Source organism: Hypomesus nipponensis, chromosome 27, assembly GCF_054491055.1.
Source record: "Hypomesus nipponensis isolate SF chromosome 27, ASM5449105v1, whole genome shotgun sequence".
NCBI classification, from domain to species: Eukaryota; Metazoa; Chordata; class Actinopteri; order Osmeriformes; family Osmeridae; genus Hypomesus; species Hypomesus nipponensis.
In genome coordinates this window covers 2,802,622-2,827,500 of record NC_140387.1, presented here as the reverse complement: position 1 = coordinate 2,827,500, position 24,879 = coordinate 2,802,622, and the positions used below count along the sequence as shown (strand labels likewise).

The following is a 24,879-nucleotide window of genomic DNA, read 5'->3' as shown; positions in this document are numbered from 1 at the left end:
TGCCTGTCTGTCTAATTGCCTGTCTAACTGCTTGTCTGCCTATCTGTCTGCCTGTCTAACTGCCTGTCTAACTGCTTATCTGCCTGCCTGTCTGTCTGTCTAATTGCCTGTCTAACTGCTTGTCTGCCTATGTGTCTGCCTGTCTATCTGCTTGTCTAACTTCCTGTCTGCCTACCTGCCTGTCTAACTGCCTACCTGTCTATCTGTCCCCATGCCTGTCTGTCGACCACCCCGTCGGCCATCTTGGTGGGCTGGATGTGAGCAGACTAGCCTGTAGAACAACACCTGGTCCATAAACTTCACCACACATGAATCCAGCGTGCCGTGTTCCTGCGTCTCCCTTGAGACGGCCAGAGCCATTACACTGTGTTTGTGGCTATCACCCACCCCAAAACAGGCCCTCAGAGAAATAACCCCCCGGTCATCGATTGGTCGGCCGTGCGGTCTGATGCAACCGGTGAACATCCAGACTGTCACTGAGTACGTGACTTCTGTCAGATCTCAGAGAGACATGCTATTAATACAGATGGGTGCATGCATGATCTAATGTGTTAGATTGATCCGGAATGCCGAGGAGATGTTTACATTGTGTATGATGGCACACACACAGCTCCATCTCTCTGATTGGACAGTCTCTGAAATGGAAAATGTGTTGATGAAAGAAAGACTCCCGTTGGAAGCCATATATCTGCATTTGTGTTTGCGGTTCATTGTCTGGGCCCGGTATGAAGGCTTACATTAGATCTGTGACATTTATTAATGTGCGGGTATTCATCTGCTGTGATGTACTGCGAATGTGATATATGCATAATTCATGCACAATTACGTACTGAGAATGTGACAGAATGCCGAGCAATCGGGGCGACTGGAGTGTGTGCTCAGATCAGTACAGAAACCTGGAGATGGATTCAACCTGGATTCAGTACCCACAGAACCCTCTTTCTGGCTTTAGTTCTGATAAAACTCGCATGTTTCTGGAATATGGGTGCATCTCAATGCTGTAGAGGGCCTATGGCGAGGTCAATGGGTGTGTCTCAAAACTCTGAAGTCCTTCACTTGAGAGGATTCATGCAGGTGCCCCTCCTGGAGGATGAGAGGCAGGCGGCGAGGCGAGGCAAGGCGCAGAGAGAGGACAGGGGGGGTCCCAAACACCCGAACACTTTCACCCGAACACTGTCACCCGAACACTGTCACCCAAACACTGTCACCCGAACACTGTCACCCGAATACTGTCACCCGAACACTGTCACCCAAACACTGTCACCCGAACACTGTCACCCGAACACTGTCACCCGAACACTGTCACCCGAACACTGTCACCCAAACACTGTCACCCGAACACTGTCACCCGAACACTGTCACCCGAACACTGTCACCCGAACACTGTCACCCAAACACTGTCACCCGAACACTGTCACCCGAACACTGTCACCTGAACACTGTCACCTAAAATCTGTCACCCGAACACTGTCACCTGAACACTGTAACCCGAACACTGTCACCTGAACACTGTCACCCGAACACTGTCACCTAAAATCTGTCACCCGAACACTGTCACCTAAAATCTGTCACATATACCACCCCCGACAGGAGCTGCGCCATGGGCCCTTTTCACTGCGTGAGTCACCTTGCATCACATCACCGGTAGGCCAGGAGGGCGGGGAGGCCTGTCCACACATGTACTGCTGTACAGTACCCTAAAGCAGGGAAACGGTCTCTGTGCCATACAGTGGAACAGGAAAAGCCCGCTCCTCGTCTGATGTGCGGAGACCTGTAAAAAGGACTGTTTCTCAGATAGCAAGGGTTAGAAATGGCTTAAGACCTACAGACAGGCCCTTTGTTTTGCTGTGTGAGCGAGTGTGTGTGTGTGTGTGTGTGTGTGTGGGAGAGAGAGAGAGAGAGAGAGAGAGAGGTGATGGTTTACACCATTGGCGACTGATCACACCAAACGGCTGCCATTGGGCCAAACAAAACGCCTTAGAGACAAATACAGAATGGCAGTTTATGAGTCACAATACTGACTCCTACATGAGCCAAACTAGACTGCACACTGGATTTACATGTATTCATTTAGCAGACGCTTTTATCGAAAGCGACTTCCAAGAAAGAGTTTTACAAAGTCCATAGGTCACTGATAATGACAACCAAGATAGCCCCAAAGCATCGGACTTACTCTAATGTGTGAACTTATTGCACCTAGCAATCTGTTCAAAATGTCGCACTTGAGATATGTTGTTGTTGTAGTTGCATTGTCCTGTTATCATTATTAGCATTCTCAAATGATGTAATCTTGTATTTGAGAGGATGCTAATAGAATGTTGTCGCTCATTGAATTTCAGTTGTTGTTTCCAACAACTGAAATACTGTTAGAATTGTACTTACTATATGCACAATTTGTATGTCACTTTGGATAAAAGTATGACAAAAATATGTTGTAAATGTCATCTGCTTTAATAAGAACATATTCTAGTATTCTAAAATCCTGTTGCCTGCACTTATTATATCACTGCAGGTCCACAATGGAGGTTTGGTGGAGTGATATTCTGTTCAGTTCCATTTCCGGTACAAGTGAGATGAATGGGAGACTGATCAGGTGACAGGAGATTGATGGAACTCATCTAATATGAACAGTGCATATTCACATTGGAGAGAGAGCTAGACAGATGGGATTGGGAGAGAAGGATGGGAGGTACTTGGAGGGTGGAGAGAGGGATAGGGAGAGAGAGAGAGAGACAGAGAGAGAGAGAGAGAGAGAGAGAGAGGGAGAGAGAGAGAGAGAGAGAGGGGGGGGAGAGGGAGAGAGAGAGAGAGGGAGAGAGAGAGGGGGGGGGGAGGGAGGGGAGAGAGAGAGAGAGAGAGAGAGAGAGAGAGAGAGAGAGAGAGAGAGAGAGAGAGAGAGAGAGAGAGAGAAAGAAAGTGAATAGAGGGTGGTGAGCGACGCAATCACAATTCTGGAAACTGCATTTGTGTGTCTGCCGGCAGTGCTCAGTGGTTCGGAGCGCCTCCTATAGGCAGGAGTGTGTTACTGCACCCACCTGGCTCTGCTCCTGCACGCACAGCACAGCACGGCTGAATGATTAAAGCCTCAGTTTGAAACATCCCAGTCTGAATCAACGGCTCGTACTCTTCATGTCTCTTATGGGTCGTGTTGGAGCTGGGCTACAACGCACCTGAGCACCGACAGTTGTGAAGACGGCATCATGACAGATTGATCATTAATCATTAGTATTCATCAGGTCCATGGTCCTTAGGAGTGGCTGTGGATCGGTGTCCTTACCCTTTCCCAGATATAGCCCAGTCCACTGCATGGCATTCTCAGAGATTTGCGGTTATTAATTACACTCTGTCGGCCATCTTTAATCTGGGTATGGATGATTAATAGGTGAAACTGACATTAAGGACATGGCCTTCACAAGCCAGGCGCTGTAATAAATCTACATACCTCAAGGAAGAAGAGCATGTCAGCTTTTGAAGCTTGTGTATTTGTCGTTCACTGTCCTGTGATCTTGTTTACACTTGCAACTTCTTCAGCATCAAACTACCCACCCTCTTTCCCTGCCTGAGATTAAACTATTGATTTATTCACGTGTTTTTTTATGTACCCAGTGCAATAGTCCTATAGTGTAATTCAGTGGGACGTAGTCTCCATCCGGACCCAAGCTTGCGACTTCGCTCTGGACGGGGGATGCTGGTTATACAAGCGAAGAGTTTTCAACACTCCACTACATTCAACGTCAGAGGAGTTTTGTGGCAACCAAACACACTTGAAAGATAATGAATTATTCCTCAGTGAAGATTCACGCTTTGATTTCTGCTTAATCGGACTGAAGTTTGCTGCGCAGAACTTTCTCTAATACAACAACACATACATTTTTCATAAAGCAAGATCGTGGGTATGCGGTGCAGAGTAAGATGGCAGTGACATATTTAGCGCCGAATACACACCATGCATATTTCATAAAGAAAAATGCTTTCTCCCCACCAGCTTTGTTGAAGCTTGTTCTCTGAAGCGCGGTTGGAGATCAAGAGCTGCTCTCCAACTGTAAGACGGAAGAATGTGTAGTAGTTCATCTGTGTGCATTTGTAGGCAAAGACACAAAATCCCACGAATTTACTGTTCACTATAACCAACCTTGCATTTTTGTTTGGGACTAAAGCTCTCAAACAAAGAGTGCCGGAAAAAAAAACTTAACTCACGTTTTCATGATCCAAGCGGTACCGTAGTCATATAGGCCTAATAATTTGTTGCATCATTTTACCAGTTAGAAAATGGACTGACGCGGTTGTTGTCATTGAATCACTTATGTATATTCATATAGCAGATAGAAGGGTAGGCCTGCGATCATGGCCTCACCACAAACAGTAGCTCATGTCAATTCTTCCCTCCTTTAACTGTCATCTGCAGCAGTTTGTCACTTTCTATAGCTTCACTGACTGGCTGTCTGACAGCACTGGGCCCGCGCTGACGGGAAATCAAATGGATTGTGAACGCAGCCCCGTGTGCCAATTTGAATGGCATAGCCGTTTGTGAAATATACATTTTCAAATAAAAATTGACAAAGAAATTTAATCTCGGTTGAGGGGATGGCTGCAGCATAGACGCTGCGGAAAATTAATTGCTACCCGCACCGCGACGGTGTGTGACAGCTCTTGAATAGCTTAGATAATGGCTTTATCATCAAACCATGAAGCGGCCATATTGAAATAAATGACAAGCAGTGTAGCAGGCCGGGCATGAAGAACACCGGGCTAAGATAAAGGGCGTGTTACCACGGAAACATCGATGGAATCATGACCAAAACAAAAAGAACGTGGTCTGACAATACATATATTTTCCAGCGGCTCACAAGTCTCAGAAGGAAAACTATGTTTTTATGGTTGACACAGAGAAAGGTTTCTATCCTAAATTTAGCCAGGTTTACAGCCCATCTCTAGTGGAGCTGTACTGTCGATAGGAACTTATTGTTAAACTGATAAGTACGGTTTTACAATGGGTCAAGTATTAAAAATAGGCCTAGGGCTACATTAGATTAAATTATACATTATTCTAGTTTTTCGTAGCTCTAACAGTTCGACTAATACCTCTGAACTTACTTGATAAACATCCCTCCAGCATTGTCCTCCTTCATCTATTCCATAATGATCTACTTAGAGAGGCTGTGTTGATGGATGCAGAACGCGAGTGAAAATAGACAGCCAGTGAAAGGGTGAGCAGAACATCTTGACTGTTGCCAATATATTTGACACAACTGGGGCTAATGTGATAGTTAGTGGGGGTGTGGTAGGGAGGGAGGGGGGGGGGGGCGTAGGAGAGTCTGTTTCTGGTCATTAAGAAGGAGGGGCGCGAACACATCTCTTTATAGTCATTACCGTGACAGGACGTGATGAGAGTGAACAAGAGCACAGAGAGGAGGGAAGGGGACATCTGCCTAAACCAGACAAGGCTAATGGAGCTCAAAGGAGCATAGAGTCATAATGTGTCTCATACAAAAGGCAATAAAGAGTGTCAAGTACACAGGGTCACTGTGTACCCATCAGAATTGGTATGAATTACCCATATGTTTATCAAAATTGTCCTCATCGATTTGTGAAGTTAAGTTGTCAATCAGTAAACCGGGTGCCTTGATAATATACAAATGACATGCAATTGGCTTCGAGGTTTTGATGGGATTTTGATGCGGGCCATGACAATCCATTGCAACAGCTCCTTCGACCTATAGTATACATTTCACACGGGCATCTACAGGGACACCCCATGAAAACATAATGAGCATACATAGCAGACTGGAGACGAGATTTGTTGAAGAGGGGGTGTATGACCCCATACACTTCAAAGGGATGTACCCTGTCCCAAGAGGTTATCTTCCCCTCCCTCTCTCATACCTCCCTCTCTCATCCCTCCCTCTCTCATCCCTCCCTCTCTCATCCCTCCCTCTCTCATCCCTCCTCCCCTCCCTCTCATCCCTCCCTCTCTCATCCCTCCCTCCCACCCTCCCTTCAGTTTTTTTCTCTCCTCTTCCCTTCCTACCCCATCTTTCCTGAGACCTTAACCTTTAAGCGGAGATCTCTCCATCTCTTTCCGCCTCCTTGTTCTCTTCTATTGTTGGTGTTTGCATCCCCTCGTTCTCCTCCTCTCCAATCAAGGAGCGATGGGGCAGGCTCTTTCTTTAATCTGCACACATTTGACTGCTCCTTCGTGGTGTGTTAGAAGCCATTGTTATTAAAACGTTTCTCCCCCATAAGCCATGTTTAAACTTTACTGTCCATCAGCAGGTCATTATTCATCGGTGTAAAGTCGAGTTGTTTGGTAGAAAGGGCCTTTTTAGCCCGGCTGTGGGACTGCAGTACAAGGAACAGATCCACGGTCCATGTGGAACATGAAATAACGACCGGTATAACTTTTCTCATTTAACGACATGCATAACACAGAGACAATTGGAGAAATAGCTCTAACTCTAACTTTAACTGCCAATGATCTCCCTGGGGAGATGTTGCAGCTTCACTGAACAGGACTAAGGGTCCCATCGCTGCCAGAAACCATTATCCACTAAATCTGCTCCGCTCCCGCCCCAGCCTCTCCACAGAACGCCACGGAACTGGAATCAACAGAATGGATGGACGTTCTAATTCCATGGCTCTCGCTGTCCACCAGGACCTCAGTGAAGGAGCTTGGAGTGCTCTTCTGTACTGTGGGCCCAGTCCAGCTCAGATCCACAGAAGCGACAATGATAATTAGCGCTGGGACGGCTTCCATGCTGAAGCATGGAGAGAGGGAGAGGGAGAAAGAGAGGGAGGGAGAAAGAGAGGAAGGGTGACAGGGAGGGAGACAGGGATAGAGGGAGGAAGGGAGGGACAGAGAGAGAGAAAGAGAGGGAGGGAAGAAGGGACAGAGAGAGAGAAAGAGAGGGAGGGAAGGAGGGACAGAGAGAGAGAAAGAGAGGGAGGGACAGAGAGAGAGAAAGAGAGGGAGGGAAGGAGGGACAGAGAGAGAAAGAGAGGGAGGGAAGGAGGGACAGAGAGAGAGAAAGAGAGGGAGGGACAGAGAGAGAGAAAGAGAGGGAGGGAAGGAGGGACAGAGAGAGAAAGAGAGGGAGGGAAGGAGGGACAGAGAGAGAGAAAGAGAGGGAGGGAGACAGGGAGGGAGAGGGAGACACAGAGAAACAGAGAGAGAAACAGTGCCTGGGTCATCAGAGACAACAATCTGCTGGCCACAGACATGGCAGGCTGGGCCTCCACAGCCCCAGCTCTGCTGCAGGAGAGGACTGGAAACCGCGGCAGCCATGTTGAAAGGGAGAGTCTCGTAGGGAATTGAATAATGAGGAATCACTACTGGAGCCAGTGAGGCCAGAGTGGGGCTGAGGAATACTAAGCCATTTGGACGGGTGTTATAAACACACACACACACACACACACACACACACACACTCAAGCCTGGCTGCACATCAGAAACAAAGGATGTTGTCACTTGCACACATTTCTTATGCATGCCAGGGTGAAGACCCAAAAGACACTGCTACACAGTACCCGCTCTCCCTCTCTTCACAGCAGGCCTTTAAAAGTACCACTTCCTGTTTGCCGGCCTGAGTAAACGTGTCACTGAGGTCCTCTCAGATCAAAACTAGTACATGAGTATGTTTCTATCAAGTCAGAGCTTGTTTTGACTACTTGTTTCATGTTGAAAGGACTCAAATATAGGACATGGGTAAGTGAGAGGGTTGGCTGGAAGAGGGGGAATACAGCAATCCCAAATCTCCTTCAAATGATTTCCATATGCACTGTCTGCCCAAATCATGAATAATCCATGGTTGCAAAATAGACTCTCCGCGATAGCTGGAGTGCATGGAATATTGGTATGTAAAATAATGCGAATGATCTTCCAGAAATTGACTATGCATGGCTAGGTGCTGTGGGGCTTATGGGCTTACGATCTAGCCAGGCTGTCCACCAGACAAATCAACGTGGAGAACATGCTTTCTATGACCGTGATAATGTAATGAATATGACTAGGGCCTCTGCTGTGTTGCCTAAGTACTTCATTTGAATTGAGGGGGGTTCCCTGTCGTTTTGCTGCAGCGTACTGTAACCGTGTTAAAGTCGCATTCTGCTGCGATGTATTTCATTTTCATTGCCTTGTATTTCAGACATAGTAGGACTTTTAGTACACAGCAGCAACATTAACTGAGATTAATACACAAAACCGAAATGCACTGCAAAGAGATCCCCTAGATCTCGTCTCTCTCTCTTCCTCTGTCACATGCTCGCACGCACACACACGCACACACGCACACACACGCACACAGCCATTCAAACCCATTCAGACAAAGAAATATCATCAAAACACTGTCTGTCCATTAATCCTTTAGAAACCAAGCAAACAAACTAAATACACTCTCTCAAATCTGACAGGGGAGGCTGTGGTTGCTGGGGAAACGGATAGATAAAACAACCCTGACCCACACCTTGGGGAATGGATGGGTAGAAAAGGAGTCTGTGTGTGTGTGTGTGCGCGCTAATAGAAGAGAGTGAGTGTCTGTACTGTGTGTGTTACTAGAAGAGTGTGTGTACCATGTGTGTGTGTGTGTGTGTGTGTGTGTGTGGGGGGGGGGGGTTGTGAGTGAGAGGAGGGTAGCTTCATTCATCTTTGAGGATGGATGGTTGTTGTTACATGGGGGAGAGACAGCAGGAGCACAGGGCTGGGAGGGGGAGGAGGGTGGGGGGAGGATGGGGGTGTCAATCTGACAGATGTCTCTGAATCTGTCACAATGGGTGCATCTCAATAGTCTCCTGGTCTTCTCTTACCACTTCTCTTGTCATTTTCAATGTGTTTCTCTTCGCCAGACAGACATGCAAAATACAAAACGAGTCTTCTGAGGGGAGTTTGGCTGACTGTGTTCATCTGAGGTTAGGGTTAATGTCTGTATCAGCTCTAGGGAGATTTTGTTTGCAGTGAGACGAGGTGTCCATCTTGACACTGTCTTCCTCTGTATGGTAAAAGGGATGTCAAGAAGAGGAAGCAACTGTAAACTACAGAGACCCACCCTGTGCCCTGATCATCATTCTGGGTTTAAATCACCAATCATCTCATTGCTGTGCAAGAAAACAAACACAAGTCGATGAAAGGCTGTAAAAGCTATAATTATAGGAACCTAGCTACAGAGTTCCACACGGTTCGTACGCCAGGATGTTATTAGCGGTTATTGTGCCAGGCGATCTGAGTGTTGACGTTTTCTGATGAACTCATCGATCCCGTTTTTGTGACGTCCCTTTGAAAACGCGGCGCTTTGCTGCCACCTAGTGTTCGGATGAGAAGGAATCCACGACTGCCGTCATTCAGAGCGCCATGGAGTCTGCTGTCACGGTAACCTTGTTCCCAGCCAGGCCTCATTCTTCAGCGGCATGGCTAGGGCTCAACCCCGCTCCTTGCCATGGTGTCAGCCATCGGACAGTAACGATGAAGATAGTTCAGGTATTGACAGTTTGAAGAAAGGCTTGTTTCAGAGGCACCAGCAAATGCTCATCACCTGAAGTAGGCTATCCTATTTAAGGTTTTTAGATGTAATGACGTTTAAAGATGGGGTTGTAAAGTTTGTATAGGATGATGAAGTCTAGTAAGTAGCCTATTGATGAATGCCTTGCAAACGCCGAGAGAAGTGAGTGGCTATGGTTTGTTACATCTTTAAGCATCCCGCTAGTGGAACCATAGACATATATATATGTCTATGAGTGGAACAATGATGCTTTATTAGTGCTTACGTCTGTTATGACTCAGTCACTCATTGAATTGCAGATCAGTTGTAGCTTTTTAGACTGTATACTTTTTCATTGCACATGGCCGTTGGTCAGACACTGGTTCTGCATGTTTTAAGATGCATATTTACTAACATCGGGGTCTCAAACAAGCATACCGTCATTATTAAATGCAAGGACATAGCTTATAGCTAATATCGTTGTTTTTATCAAATAAATCGGACACTTGTTTCAGGATGCTTGTGATACTTCAGTTCTGGCCTGGTGTAGGGTGAGTCTAGGACGCATGCGCACTTCTCCTGGTCTCTCCCTCTATCCCTGACCTCCTCCCGGTTTCTGCAGCGTAACTTGGTCCGTTAATATACACCCTTCACACACATACTGTACACACATGAGGGATGGCCGCAATCTTCGGAAAGATCGTCGTCGGCATTTACGTAGAGATCAAACGGAGCGATGGTGAGTAGCAAGAGAGCTTTCTTCCGCCAGTCTCCAAGAGGAGGATAGCAAAAAAAAAAAAAAAAAATCATAGAGAAGCCGTCGCTACTAGCTAGCGAGCTACATCATCATCTTTGTTGCTGCCAGCGCCTTGGCTAGGTCTTGAGCTAGGATACTGCTGTGTTGGTTGCAGAGGAAAGGCAAACGTTCGCCCGGTTACACTCACTTGCCCTTACCGCTAATATATTTCCTTTTCATGATTGTACTGGCCATGACAACGTCCACCGCCAATCAAGTCTGGGCGTTGCATTTGATTGGCTATGTATGTACACCTGTGCGGTTTTCTGTCTCTAGGAAAGGCCGAATTCACTGGCCATGTTAGCTACTCTAGCTATCTTAACGACTTGTGTTTGTGGTTCATTTAGTTTTGAAGATGACAGCTCACTCAGTCTTTGCATCCTTGACTGCATGCGCGTTGTAAATGTGTTATAATTTAAATCCGTTTCAAATGACTGACCTGGGAATGACATCGGTCGTTTTTTTTGTTCATTCATTCACTAGTCTACCTCACTGCAAGTAGAAATCTCGTCAGTGTGCAATTAAACATGTCTAATTGTTTATTTAATGACGCACTCAGCAGTTTGACATCATTTGATACACAAAGCCATGATGACGGCATCAGTTGGAAGTTGTTTCAGAAAAAGGAATTTGTGATCGATCATGGACCACGCCCATTGCGCAGTTCAGTGTTGAAGTCCACTTTGCAAGCAGTGATATATTATGAAAACTACAACTCAAAACGGGCTTTTGTAGGCACAGCTTAAAAGCGGACGTTTATTCTCGGCCTAGTTTGTCGGTGCTTCGGGGAAGGACAAGCTGATGTCACAAGCTGTCAGTGATTCATAAAATAACGCGTGTTAGGCCTATAACTAACCAACATCATGTACTGAACATGTTCTGTTGTTAGTCGTCAGTTTCCAGAAGTAGACTATTCTTTAAAGCTTTAGTAAAATATTTTTATTCATTTGATGTGTTTAAGTATTGTGTTTCTTGCGTTTGCATTTATTGTTGGCGTAAGTATAAATAAGGAACTCTTTTTTAGTTCTTGGTCTTGGGTTTATTTCAGGGCATCTATTAACAGTTTGTGTGTAGCCTGTGATGTTCTTCCAGTGTTGTGTCCAGGGACAGTCCCAGCACACCTCTAGGCACCAGGCCAACCACAGGGCCTGTGGGGACTCTTGTTCAAGTTAACGGCTGGTGTTGACAATTTAAGGAAGCGTGAACAATGAAGATGCTGGTTTCCTGGGACCAGGATAGACCTGTTTGTGTGAGCCATGCCATAACATATGTAATGTGTGACATTCTCCACTGTCTGTCTGTCTGTCTGTCTGTCTCTCTCTACCCCTCTCTCTCTCTACCTCTCTACTTCTCTCTCTCTCTCTCTCTCTCTCTCTCTCTCTCTCTCTCTCTCTCTACTTCTGTCTCTCTCTCTCTCTACCTCTCTACTTCTGTCTCTCTCTCTCTCTACCTCTCTACTTCTGTCTCTCTCTCTCTCTACCTCTCTACTTCTGTCACTCTCTCTCTCTCTCTATGTCTCTCTCTCTGTCCCAGGGAGGATCCACCAGGCCATGGTCACGTCGCTGAATGAGGACAACGACAGTGTGACTGTGGAATGGATCGAGAATGGAGACACCAAAGGGAAAGAGGTACGGCTGACCCTCACATCTTCAGCCAGGCTAGCTGTTCTCTCTCTCTCTCTCTCTCTCTCTCTCTCTCTCTCTCTCTCTCTCTCTCTCTCTCTCTCTCTCTACCTCTCCCTCTCTCTCTCTCTCTCTCTCTCTCTCTCTCTCTCTCTCTCTCTCTCTCTACCTCTTTCTACCTCTACCTCTACCTCTCTCGCTCTCTCTCTCTCTACCTCTACCTCTCTCTCTACCTCTCTCTCTCTCTACCTCTACCTCTCTCTCGCTCTCTCTCGCTCTCTCTTGCTCTCTCTCGCTTTCTCTCTCTGCTGGGAGTCATAAGATACGAGTGCACAGCTTATCCTTGTGTGTGTCTGTGTCTCTGTGTGTGTGTCTGTGTCTCTGTGTGTGTGTCTGTGTCTCTGTGTGTGTGTCTCTGCGTGTGTGTGTGTCTCTGCGTGTGTGTGTGTGTCTCTCTCTGTGTGTGTCTGTGTGTGTGTGTGTGTGTGTGTGTGTGTAGTTCATCCATGTCAGACAGAAGGTTGAAAGTGTAAGGACACAGAGGATTTCCAACAAATCAGCTTTACTACAGATGGCCTGAAGTGTGTGTGTGTGTGTGTACACTTTAAGTGGTGTTGGGTCAGGGGTGGGGGTGCACTTATGCATATGTAAGCCGTAGCACTGAACTCTCATGTCATCTGATTTCCTCAGTATTTATCCCATGTAAACCTTTTTTTTTTTTTTTTTTCCTTCACATTTTTGTGTTGGTTTTCATCTTGGCCGTGTGGTGAGTGTTAAGTCTCTAACAGTGGCCCTTTGACCGCCTTCACCCAGATCGACCTGGAAAGCATCTTCGCCCTCAACCCAGACGTGGCACCGGAGGAGGAGATCCCGCAGAGCCCCGAGACTCCTCCCCCCATCTCCTCCACCTCCTCGTCCGCCACCAAACTCAACAAGGTTCCCAAGGTCTGGACCGCAAGCCTCTCATTCTACTGCTGCTCTCTATTTATTATTATTTTATTTTTTTTATCAATATATTATTCAACCATGAATTTTTGTTTGAATTATATTCTGCTCGCTGAAATCGATTGATTTGAATCTCTCATAGAACCGACGAACCCTAGCCCCACCTAAGAGTGAGACACCACCAAGAGACAATAAAGGTTTGTTCGATTTGGATGCCCAGACAACCCTCCAGGGACAAGCCTTAAGTGCTACAATCTCAGTGCCAAGTTTAAAACGGCTTTTAGCTTCAGTTACAGCCCAGCGCTCTCTTGCTCAAAGTCTGCAAAAGAGACTTAGTTCCTTAGTTTCAGTCGGAGCATAAAGTTGACCATCTGTGCGCTCTCTGCTCTTACCCCCCCAGGCCCTTTTAGATGTGTGTCTCCGCCATGTGCACACAGCTGCTTGTCAAGGAGGGAATGTCTTGGATAATGCCTGTTTAAAGACAATACCCTTTAAAACGACCAATTTCTGAACGAATGTCTTAAGTCTAAAGATTTGTTTGGTGGCATTTCTGCTTTATTGGGGTAGATATAGTCGAGAGTATCAGTAAATATAGGAGAGAAAGAGAGCGCGGCGAGGACATGCAGGAAATTGTCCGAGCTGGAATCGAACCCATGCCCCTCCTGTTAGGCCTCAGTCTATGTGGTACCAAACTCTCTTAACCGGTGACCCTAAGTATGTGACCGTTTGGCTTGGGTGTGACCGTGCGTGCGGTCCACGTTGTGCTGGTGCAGGGTGAGTTGACCTGGACCCAGGTGTGTGCTGTGTCTCCTCCAGCTGCTGCCGTGGGAACAACACGAGCCAGGCCCAGCCAGCAGCCTGTCCAGCCGGTGGAACCGCCCCCGCCCGCAGCCACCGCTCAGCTCACACAGCAACAGACCCTCCTGCAGCAGCAGAATGGTAACACACACACACACACACAGATTTGTACTTTTTTTTTGTTCTTTTTTGTTTTGATCTCAGAGTTGTGTTCTAAGAGCTGATCTCAGAGCTGTGTTCTAAGAGCTGATCTCAGAGCTGTGTTCTAAGAGCTGATCTCAGAGCCGTGTTCTAAGAGCTGATCTCAGAGCTGTGTTCTAAGAGCTGATCTCAGAGCCGTGTTCTAAGAGCTGATCTCAGAGCTGTGTTCTAAGAGCTGATCTCAGAGCTGTGTTCTAAGAGCTGATCTCAGAGCTGTGTTCTAAGAGCTGATCTCAGAGCTGTGTTCTAAGAGCTGATCTCAGAGCTGTGTTCTAAGAGCTGATCTCAGAGCTGTGTTCTAAGAGCTGATCTCAGAGCTGTGTTCTAAGAGCTGATCTCAGAGCTGTGTTCTAAGAGCTGATCTCAGAGCTGTGTTCTAAGAGCTGATCTCAGAGCTGTGTTCTAAGAGCTGATCTCAGAGCTGTGTTCTAAGAGCTGATCTCAGAGCTGTGTTCTAAGAGCTGATCTCAGAGCCGTGTTCTAAGAGCTGATCTCAGAGCTGTGTTCTAAGAGCTGATCTCAGAGCTGTGTTCTAAGAGCTGATCTCAGAGCCGTGTTCTAAGAGCTGATCTCAGAGCTGTGTTCTAAGCAGCCTTATCTCAGAGCTGTGCTCTTTTGAGAGCTGATCTCAGATCTGTGCTTGCTGTCCACTGTGTGTTCTGAAGCAGAGAATGACACAGACACAGGAGCAGTCAGCTAATGGCTGTCCAGCTGTGAGAGGCAGAGGAGAAAGGCTCTTTCATAGAGACGGCCTCTTAGGCCCCCTGATAGCACTTTCTACTGGCTGGTGATCGTGACTTGAACACTGCTATTCCACATCAAAACACAGTTTGGTTCTCTATGCTTTGTATTTATTTTCGGCTTAATATTTGATTGCTTAAAATGTGCTTGTTGTTATCACTTTGAGAGTGTAAGAGGCATTAGGTATGTCTGTTTATAATTTGTTGCATATTTCAGAAAGAGTTTTGTCAAACACACTCGAAACGCAAACTCCAAAATACTGACTTATTTTGTAATTCTTTGGATCAATATACTAATGTATTATAATATAATCGATTAGATCTTTCTGAGATTTCTCGTTGTGGATCAATACAGTACCCACTACCACAGCTACTTTGTAAAGTACACTGTGAGATCAATCGCTGTCACATGCCCCTTCCAGCGCGGCGGAAATCCAACTGTGTGAAGGAGGTGGAGAAACTGCAGGAGAAACGAGAGAGAAGACGACTGCAACAACAGGAACTGAGAGAGAAGAGGGCTCAAGTAGGCTGACACACACACACACACACACTCACATACACACACACACACACACATACATACACACATACACGCACACAGTCAGTGGCATCCACTGCCACTATCAGACTGGTCATCCGTCATATTTCTCTTTTTACTTCCAATTCCTTTATCCGCCCTTTTCCAGGAAGTGGATGCTACACTCCCAAACTATGAGATCATGATCATGATCAGAGACTTCCGGGCCAGTCTGGACTACAGGCCCCTGACCACGGCTGATCTGGTAGGGCCCCCCCCCCCTCCCTCCCTCCCTCCCTCCCTCCCCCCCCCCCCCCCCGGCTCTCTAGCTGTAGCGTGACACGGTCTGTCTGTCTTTTCAGATCGAGGAGCACCGGATATGCGTGTGCGTGCGAACACGTCCCCTCAATAAGAAAGGTAGGAGGTGAACACCTGACCGTTTGCGGTGTGTGTGTATTTGACACAACCGCAATGCCGTGAACGTGTTGGTAGGATATCAAGACGTTCTCCTTTTCCCTCCTGCGCAGAGTTGACCATGAAGGACCTGGACGTGATCACCATCCCCAGCAAGGACGTGGTGATGGTCCACGAGCCCAAGCAGAAGGTGGACCTGACGCGCTACCTGGAGAACCAGACGTTCCGCTTCGACTACGCCTTCGACGACAGCACCACCAACGAGATGGTCTACAGGTGAGGTCGTTCAGCGGGAACGGTGTGGACTTCTGGTTCTCCTGGTGGGTTTCCATGGTTACGCCGGTCTGGGTTAACCTCGTGGGTGAACCGTGTTCTCTGTGTGGATGCAGGTTCACTGCCAGGCCTCTGGTGGAGACCATCTTTGAGAGGGGCATGGCCACCTGTTTCGCCTACGGGCAAACAGGAAGTGGGAAGACGCACGTGAGTGTGGGAACTTCCTGGTTTGATCCTTTGACGACAAATGCATTTTGCAGCACACACAGTGATTCGGTACAGGTGAAGAACTCACAGCGTCACTTGAGACCTTCTGCTTCTTCTTCTCCATCTTCTCCTTTTTCTTCTCCTCTACCAGACAATGGGAGGAGACTTCTCTGGGAAGAACCAGGACTGCTCTAAAGGGGTCTATGCTCTGGCTGGTATGTTTCTGCAATTTTATATGAAGTTTAAAACAAGTATTTTATATAGAAAATGTATCTAAATCAAGTACGTGTCTGTGTATTGGATCTCTCTCTCTCTTTCTGTCTATCCTACTCTCTATTTCTCTCAACTATCTCTCATCTCTTTCTATAAACTATCTCTCTCTCTCTGTCTCTATTTCTCTTAACCCTCATCTCTGTCTGTGTCTCTCTGTGTCTCTCTCTCTGTGTCTCTCTCTCTGTGTGTCTCTCTCTCTCTGTGTCTCTCTCTTTCTCTGTGTCTCTCTCTCTCTCTGTGTCTCTCTCTCTGCCTCTCTCTCTCCTCCTGACAGCCAGGGATGTCTTCCTCATGCTGAAGAAGCCAAACTACAAGAAGTTGGACCTCCAGGTTTTCGCCACGTTCTTCGAGATCTACAGTGGGAAGGCAAGTGTCGGCCGTCTCCCGGCAACCCTAGACACCCCCCCCCCCCCCCCAGCTGTCCTGGAAACGCAGGCTCGTTCCTTTTGCGGAAGTTCTGAACGTTGAAGTTGTGCCCTCCCCCCCCCCCCTCCCTCCCCCCCCTCCCCAGGTGTTCGACCTGCTGAACCGCAAGGCCAAGCTGCGGGTGCTGGAGGACGGCAGGCAGCAGGTGCAGGTGGTGGGGCTCCAGGAGAGGGAGGTCAAGTGCACCGAGGACGTCCTCAAGCTCATAGAAGTGGGCAACAGCTGCAGGTACACGAGCGGGGTGCATGGAGGGGTCGGCCAGGGAGGGTGACCCGGAGCAGGCCCCTGAGGAACTTCTCTCCCTCCGTCCCCCCTCTCCAGGACGTCCGGGCAGACGTCGGCCAACGCCCACTCGTCCCGGAGCCATGCCGTGTTCCAGATCATTCTGAGGCGGCGGGGGAAGATGCACGGCAAGTTCTCCCTCATCGACCTGGCGGGCAACGAGCGGGGCGCCGACACGTCGAGCGCCGACCGGCAGACGCGCCTGGAGGGCGCCGAGATCAACAAGAGCTTGCTGGCTCTCAAGGTCTGACCCCCCTGACCCTTGACCCCTAACCCCCCTGACCACCTGACCCCAGCAGCAACAAAAAGAAGCAGGATAAAGGCCCAAAACGGCTTTAAAGCTGTTACTGAGTCCGTCATGGTTGTCTGCATGCAGTACTGTGTCCCGGGAGTGAATGGGAGATGTTGTCTTCCAGGAGTGTATCCGAGCCCTGGGCAGGAACAAGCCTCACACCCCCTTCAGAGCCAGCAAGCTCACACAGGTGCTCAGAGACTCCTTCATAGGAGAGAACTCCAGAACGTGCATGGTGAGACACGCACACACACACACTCATAAACGCACACATACACACACACACACCACCCTCACTCCCCCCCTACAGAAGAGTTTAGTAACCAGAACGTCGTGACCCGTGTCTTCCCCTTAGATTGCGACCATCTCTCCTGGAATGGCGTCGTGTGAAAACACCCTGAACACGCTGAGATATGCTAACAGGTGAGCTCATGCTGATCTCCTGCTCTCTAATCGTTTCTCAGGGTCTGCTGAGGCCTGGAGTGGTCCTGGTCTGTTCAACTCAGAAGGGGACCATCTCTCTCGGTCCCTCTTAGGCTACACGTGCCCCCCTCCACCTCCAATACATACATTTTATACTCACACTATCCTACACACACACACACACACACACACAGATGTGAACCTTACTCCCCAGATCTGAATTCTCAGATCTCCCCCTTATGCCTTCCTTCTGTCTTGCCTAATGTGTGTGTGTGCGTGTGTGTGTGCAGAGTGAAGGAGTTTGGGATAAGCCCCTCTGACATCCCCTTCTCCCAGAGCGGGGTGGGGGGGGCGCTCCGACCACTCCCCCACCTACGAGTACGAAGACTTCACCTCCTCGCCCACCAGGTCTCTCCTGTCTACCGCACTGCATTACCCAGCAGCCCTCGCCTGTTCAAACTACATTACCCATCAACCCCCTCTGCAAGCGCTTAGCCTCAGATCCAGCACCAGCTGACCAGGTTATAGGTCCATTCTGGATTAGCATCAAAGGTCTTTCCTTCTTTAGTTTAGAACTTAAACATATATATATATATATATATCCACAGCTCCTCCGCTAGAAGTTCAGTTAAAAAGCATCAACTTGCCACCTGGTCCTGAATCTGTGGTTATGGGTAGAGCCAGCTTGCTGTCTATAACATTGATTTACCTCTGTCTCGTGTGAACGTGGTCAACTGCAGCTGCTGCCCTGCTTAGATGCTGAGAGAGAGAGCTGTTTTGCATGAGAGCATGAGGCTCTCAGAGTTCTGTCTGGTTTGGTTGTTTAACCCGTCTTGTTGTTTTGGTTAAACATGTTTTTTGTAACAGTCTTTTCTTTACCAGCTTGGCTGTCATGCACATGCCTGTGAATGTCCATTTCCACATTCAGTAGTTTAACCAGTAACCCTGCATGCTGCACGGTGTAGCATGGACACCCAGGGAACACCCAGGGGAATTTAGAAAGACCTGGAAACGATAAAAACTCATTATCAAGGTGCGGAAGCACTCCTCAAGCCCAGGTTTTGTGACCTTGTGTGTGTGTGTGTGTGTGTGTGCAGGGTGAAGGAACTGACGGTGGAGGCGGGGGCTGTGATGGAGGGCCGTCAGGGGGTCACCCAGCTGGAGGTGCTGGAGGCCCAGTGGGGGGTCGGAAGTTCCCCTCAGAGAGACGACCTCAAACTGCTGTGTGAACAGAACGTGAGGCACCACACTCTCACTCGTACACACCCTCTTACACACACACACCCTCTTACACACACTCGTACGTACACAACAAACATATGTATATTCTACATATATTCTATTCTATATATATTCTATATATATTCTTCCTTTAAGAATGTAATCGCCCAGAATGAGCCGTGTTACACAGTACATGTGACAATTTTTGTTTAGGGTCTAGGGTTGCCGGGAGACGGCCGACACTTGCCTTCCCACTGTAGATCTCGAAGAACGTGGCGAAAACCTGGAGGTCCAACTTCTTGTAGTTTGGCTTCTTCAGCATGAGGAAGACATCCCTGGCTGTCAGGAGGAGAGAGAGAGGCAGAGAGAGAGACACAGAGAGACACAGACAGAGATGAGGGTTAAGAGAAATAGAGAGAGATAGTTTATAGAAAGAGATGAGAGATAGTTGAGAGAAATAGAGAGTAGGATAGACAGAAAGATAGAGAGATCCAATACACAGACACAGTCTCAGTCTCTGGAATGTTCCTTCCCCCTCATTCTGCCGCTCTCTCCCCAGGAGGAGGAGGTGTCTCCCCAGCTCTTCACCTTCCACGAGGCCGTCTCCCAGCTGGTGGAGATGGAGGAGCAGGTGCTGGAGGATCACAGGGCCGTGTTTCAGGTAGGACACACACACACACACACACACACACACACACATACAGACACACATTTAGTCATTTAGCAGACGCTCTTATCCAGAGCGACTTACAGTAAGTGCAGGGACATTCTCCCCGAGGCAAGTAGGGTGAAGTGCCTTGCCCAAGGACACAACGTCATTTGACACGACCGGGAATCAATCCGGCAACCTTCTGATTACTAGCCCAATTCCCTAACCACTCAGCCACCTGACTCCCCACACACACAGATATACACTCTTTCTCAGATACACACACGGTCACACTCTCTGGTGTTTGTGTGTGTGTGTGCAGGAGTCTATCCGCTGGCTGGAGGATGAGAAGGTGCTGCTGGAGATGACGGAGGAGGTGGACTACGACGTGGAATCCTACGCCACCCAGGTGGAACAGATCCTGGACCAGAAGATAGACATCCTCACTGAGCTCCGAGGTAAGAGGGCACGGCCAAAGAACTGACCCTGGATCAGATGTTACGTCTCTGCTCAGCCCATAGGGAACCACCCTGCACACGGCAGGAAGTCCTAACCTGAGGAATCGCCGTTAATGTAAAAACTCACGTGTGTGTATATATATATATATATGTATATGAGGGGAAATTTGAACCTGCGACTTCTTGATCTGTAGTTAAAGGCTCTAGCCACTGAGCCAGAATATGCTTGTAGTTTCCTAAATCGTTAAGTGTGTGTTTTCTCCATCTCTTCCCCAGACAAGGTCAAGTCCTTCCGTTCCACGCTCCAGGAAGAGGAACAGGCGAGCAAACAGATCAATCCCAAGAGGCCTCGTGCCCTTTAGGCACACGCACACGCGCGTACACACACTTACACACCATTCAGTGGGACACCATCTGAAGCCCTTGTACAGTGTATCATGCTTTGTTTAGGCTAGCGTAAACCATTTGAAACCAGTGGTTTATAATCTGCCCAGTGTGTCGGGGCTGAACTACAACTATGTTGTGGCCTGAAACACAGATGTTAGTGTGAAACTGAGAAATCTTCTAGCAAGCGTTTTCTAAGCAGCTGATTGAACTCACTACTGATGTTTAGTTGTGACTGAGTGTTCACGTGAGGCGTCATCCACGCAGCATCTTTCTACCGGGCAGACTTCCAGCTGTTTGTCTGCTCGTAAAAAAAAAGTGAATTTTCCAAGCTCCTCCATCCTGCAGTAGACCATATGTACTGTACAACGTATCTGTGTGACGTGATGATTCGCGAGTGCTTCTTGTAAAAAAGAAATACAAATAGAAATTCTTTTATGCACTTTTTTATACAGTAGCCTATATAAGAAACGAACAATTTTACCCCAGACCCATTTTCAAAATGTCGCACAGACGTTTGCCCTCATGCAGACTTCACATACCTGGTATGTACCTACTAACAACAGGGTGTTCGTGCTGGTTCCCAAGTCTGTGCGTCTTTCGACTGCATGACATAGGAAAAAAATAGGGTGACCATACGACCTTTTCCCCCGGATATGTCCTCATTTTCGGACCTTAAAAAGCGTCCGGCTTTAGTTGTATTTATGAAGTGCTTTGGTCTAATAGTATTGCTTTAACCCCTCTTTGTAAGTTCTACCTTCTCGCACACCAATTGATCGATAAGAGGCTTGCAGTAGGCTAACTATTGGCCAAATTCATGCTTGTCAATCTGTCCGCGAACGTGCTCGTGTTGGGCATTACCCAGTTGCTCGAGTAGCGGCAAATGACGGCTGAGTGGAAACAAGGCCCAAACTGTATATATATATATTTATGTTATGCGTCCTTTTCACTGTATTAAAGTGTGCATCATAGTACCCCACCACACCCCACCCCCGGCGAAAATAGGGCGTCTTCTTTTTGGAAAAGCAGAATATGGTCACCCTAGGAAACAACACTTACTGTAATTACGAGAATATGACCGTCCGGTGTCCTCATCGTGTGAGTGTGTAGAGAAAGCATCTGTAGAGGGCCCATAGTAGGTGTATGCATGTACAAACCAACTGCCATCCATCGTATGTATGTATAACCCTTCTGACTTGAAGACTCTGTGTGTAACCTGTACATAAACCCCTTACTCTTTAGGACAACTCGCTTTTAGTGTTTCACCCGCCATCTCTTCATCAAGAAGGCCGTCCAGTCACTCTTTAACCATGAGACATATCGCAGCCATTACCGTTATATTGTATGTCGCTTGGGGACGGCGCCATGGGACCGTTGTGTCTTACAAAACGCTTGTAACGCTTGTATAAATCCACTGTATGTTACTAGCCAGGATAGATATTTCTATGTACCAACCTGCCTCTAACAAGCCCAGTCTACGTTTGATATGTTTATGTTTATATGGCAATCAATTATGCTACAAACTGAAGAACAACTTCCTGCTACTAATGTAGCAACCCCTTCTCCTAACCCCACCCAACTCCATTCCCCATCCGCACCCCCACCAAACCCCTCCCCCAATTTTAAAGTTTATTCAAAGGGAAGATATAAGTACAATGTATAGATAACAAGACTGAGGCTGGGCCTAGCTGCTGCGGTTTGACTGGAAGTCTACTGTACTTAAATATGTGTGTGCATCAGAGTACTGGCCTAAAGAATAAAGAACCATGATTGACTAAAATCTGCCTATTTTAGGCTACTGTATTTGTTTGGCTTCGCATCCCGTGAAGACTGCATCACAGAGAAGGCGTAAGGAAGACAGAAGCGATGGTCCAATAGTTTTTATTCCACAGTAACAGAGTCAATGACACAGCAGGCCCTCATTGGGACAGGCAGGGGCGCGGTCAGCGCGCGGCTAGGAGACGCGCGCAGCAGAGACGGAGCTTACAGCGACATCCGAACGTCGGTACGGTACCCATTTATGAAAAGCTACGCTGACGTCAACTCGCCCCGAGAAGCTATCGAGGTGTTTGTGGTGCTGAACGAGTGTGCCGTTTCTAGATGACAGAGAACATTACCACGGGCATATAATAATATGAATGTTACGATGCTTAGTAGGCTACAGTACATCTCCAGTGAAGTGGAACCATAATTGTCCGGGTTTCCAAGAATCGTTAAGAAGCTCATAACGCTAAGAGCTTCATAACGAATCTGGGAAACCCGGACAATTATGTTTAAGCCTATGAAAAACAGGCTCTAAGATGTAAGTTATACAGAGAAATACCACTAAATTCCATATGGATTCTATAACTGAATACACTGTTCCCTTTTTAAATGTCAAATATACTGCATATAGCCAAACTATATTAAAATTATTGCCAGGTGCCATATACAGTATTTTAGCATTTCGTTAAAGATGTACCATAGGCCTATAATGTTTCAAACTACAGTAGTATATTTACAGAACATTCCAAATTCGTAAAACGGCTGAATACGACTAGTAAACAGTACTTTGCTAAATCCATCGCTATGTGGACGGAAGGTGGGAGAAAACTCTAAACAGGCTCTGTTCTACTCATGAGAACAATTCAGTCACACACACCTGGCCCTTTGGCAGACAGTGGTATTAAGCAACAGCACTGACTATGGGGAAACTGTACAGTAAAGAGATTAGCTAAACTACAGCACACTGCATCTATGAAAGTGGCAACAATTGCAGTTATCTGAAATATAATCAGCAGTATGTTTGAATACATGGTTGCATCTCAACTGTGAGAGAACTGGATATAACACAACTGGTTTCGAAGTATACATCATGAGAGAGTTCAGTTACTTAAAACACATCTTAAGATAGCAGCTTCATCTGGATGGGATTACGCTTGACGTTCATCTCTGGATTACCTTACTTAAGATTCAGTCTTTGCGCACACACACAATCAGAAGCACTACAGTAATTGTCAAAGGTTTTGTAAAATTGTCCGGTTTGAAAAATAGTTTTGTTTGCACTATATAAAAACAGCTCACTGTTGTGGTAAAGGGACACTAAATGTGTCTGCAGAGACTTGACCGATACCACTAAAACTGTATGTAGCGTGTGTGTGTGTGTGTGTGTGTGTGTGTGTGTGTGTGTGTGTGTGTTAGCACAGGTGAGTGTGAGTGTGTGTGAGTGTGTGGCTCCAGATGGCAGCGTGGTATATGGGTGAAGACTGAAGCTTGTGCATGGTAGATTGTCCTTGCTCTGATCTGTTTCGTTGTGATTCTGTGGGTGGAACAATAACATTGCACTGGCAAAATAACTAAACACTTCTCACTGTTGGTCCAAAAAAATTACAATTGGAAAAGAAAACGCTACATATTCAAATGGAATTCCCCTGAAAGTTCCATAACAACCTCATAAATTGTACATAAATACCTCTCAGCCAGTATATTCCTACATTTACATCATCTTTACAGTATCTACAACTGGCCAGCTAGACTCCTGTATTTTCTGGTTAGTCCAGAAGAACATTCAGCTTGTTGAAAGCCAGCTGGCCAGAAGGGGGCAGTATCAACACCGACCCTTTAAACTCTCTCACTTAACAGCTGGCGTAAAGCCCTCAGCTATGCTACTTCCACTACAGTATGCTAGAGATGACACATAGCTACACAGCTCAACTAGTTTAGCATACGGTTTCAGCATGTTTGGTTAATCAGAGTAACATGCTTAAGCTATTTAGAATATGATTCAGTTCTTCTTTACTTGTGGACTGTATCGAGTGGTTTGAAACAAAACCAGATCTACAGTTAATAGATCATTTGTAATGTGAATCTTTAAAACATTATTCAACACTGCTTTATACAATCAAACTAAAGAATCAAGTTCTCAATGCAAGTGCCAATCTTCTCTTCAAAACACCCGGGTTTTTATGACCTGAAGCATTTTCTCCACACACCTGAAATTCATGTTTTTGGCACATAAATACCCTGCAGTAAACTATAGGAATCACGCTCTGCCATGGTAACAAGCTCTATGGGAGCAGCATGAGATTCTAAAAGTCTTCATCATATCCTAGTACAAAAAGGAACAAAGTGGACGGAATTGAGTCACTACATCTTGAGAGAAACATTTTGGCCATGTCGTGGGTTTTGAGCGATTGCTAATCTTTAAAAAAACACACACAAAAAGAACAGAACAGGGTTCACATCTATATCGTCTCACTCTTATCCATGGCTTACAGGAATCAGGATCATTCTGACTTTGCAAAATCCTTCAGTTGATGATGGAAACGATGCCTGCAATGACTTGCCCCTGGATATCCTCGGGCAGAGGAGAGATGTAGGGCCGCATCTCAATAGTCTGCAGTAGCTTCCTCTCCTCAGCCGTCCAACTTCACCGTTACCCTGACCACATGCAGGGTGTCAGGGTGTTGCTAAGCGCCCGTTAGCGTGTCTCATTCCCAACGTGAAGAGGAG

At 47.0% G+C, this 24,879-nt stretch overlaps 1 protein-coding gene across 1 annotated transcript; it reads left to right on the top strand.

The window, feature by feature from the left end:
• The first annotated feature begins 10,043 nt into the window (after nt 1–10,043).
• On the top strand, nt 10,044–22,168 carry LOC146220400 (kinesin-like protein KIF2A). Its single transcript, XM_084694068.1, is given in 22 exon segments — nt 10,044–10,206; nt 11,797–11,891; nt 12,699–12,830; nt 12,973–13,027; nt 13,647–13,769; nt 14,992–15,092; nt 15,256–15,351; nt 15,449–15,503; nt 15,614–15,776; nt 15,890–15,980; nt 16,132–16,195; nt 16,528–16,619; nt 16,765–16,907; nt 17,001–17,205; nt 17,378–17,488; nt 17,609–17,676; nt 17,967–18,012; nt 18,014–18,084; nt 18,774–18,912; nt 19,457–19,558; nt 19,869–20,004; nt 20,281–22,168. Coding segments are annotated over 22 exon segments (2,235 nt in total). The 5' UTR covers nt 10,044–10,145; the 3' UTR covers nt 20,367–22,168.
• The last annotated feature ends 2,711 nt before the right edge of the window (nt 22,169–24,879 follow it).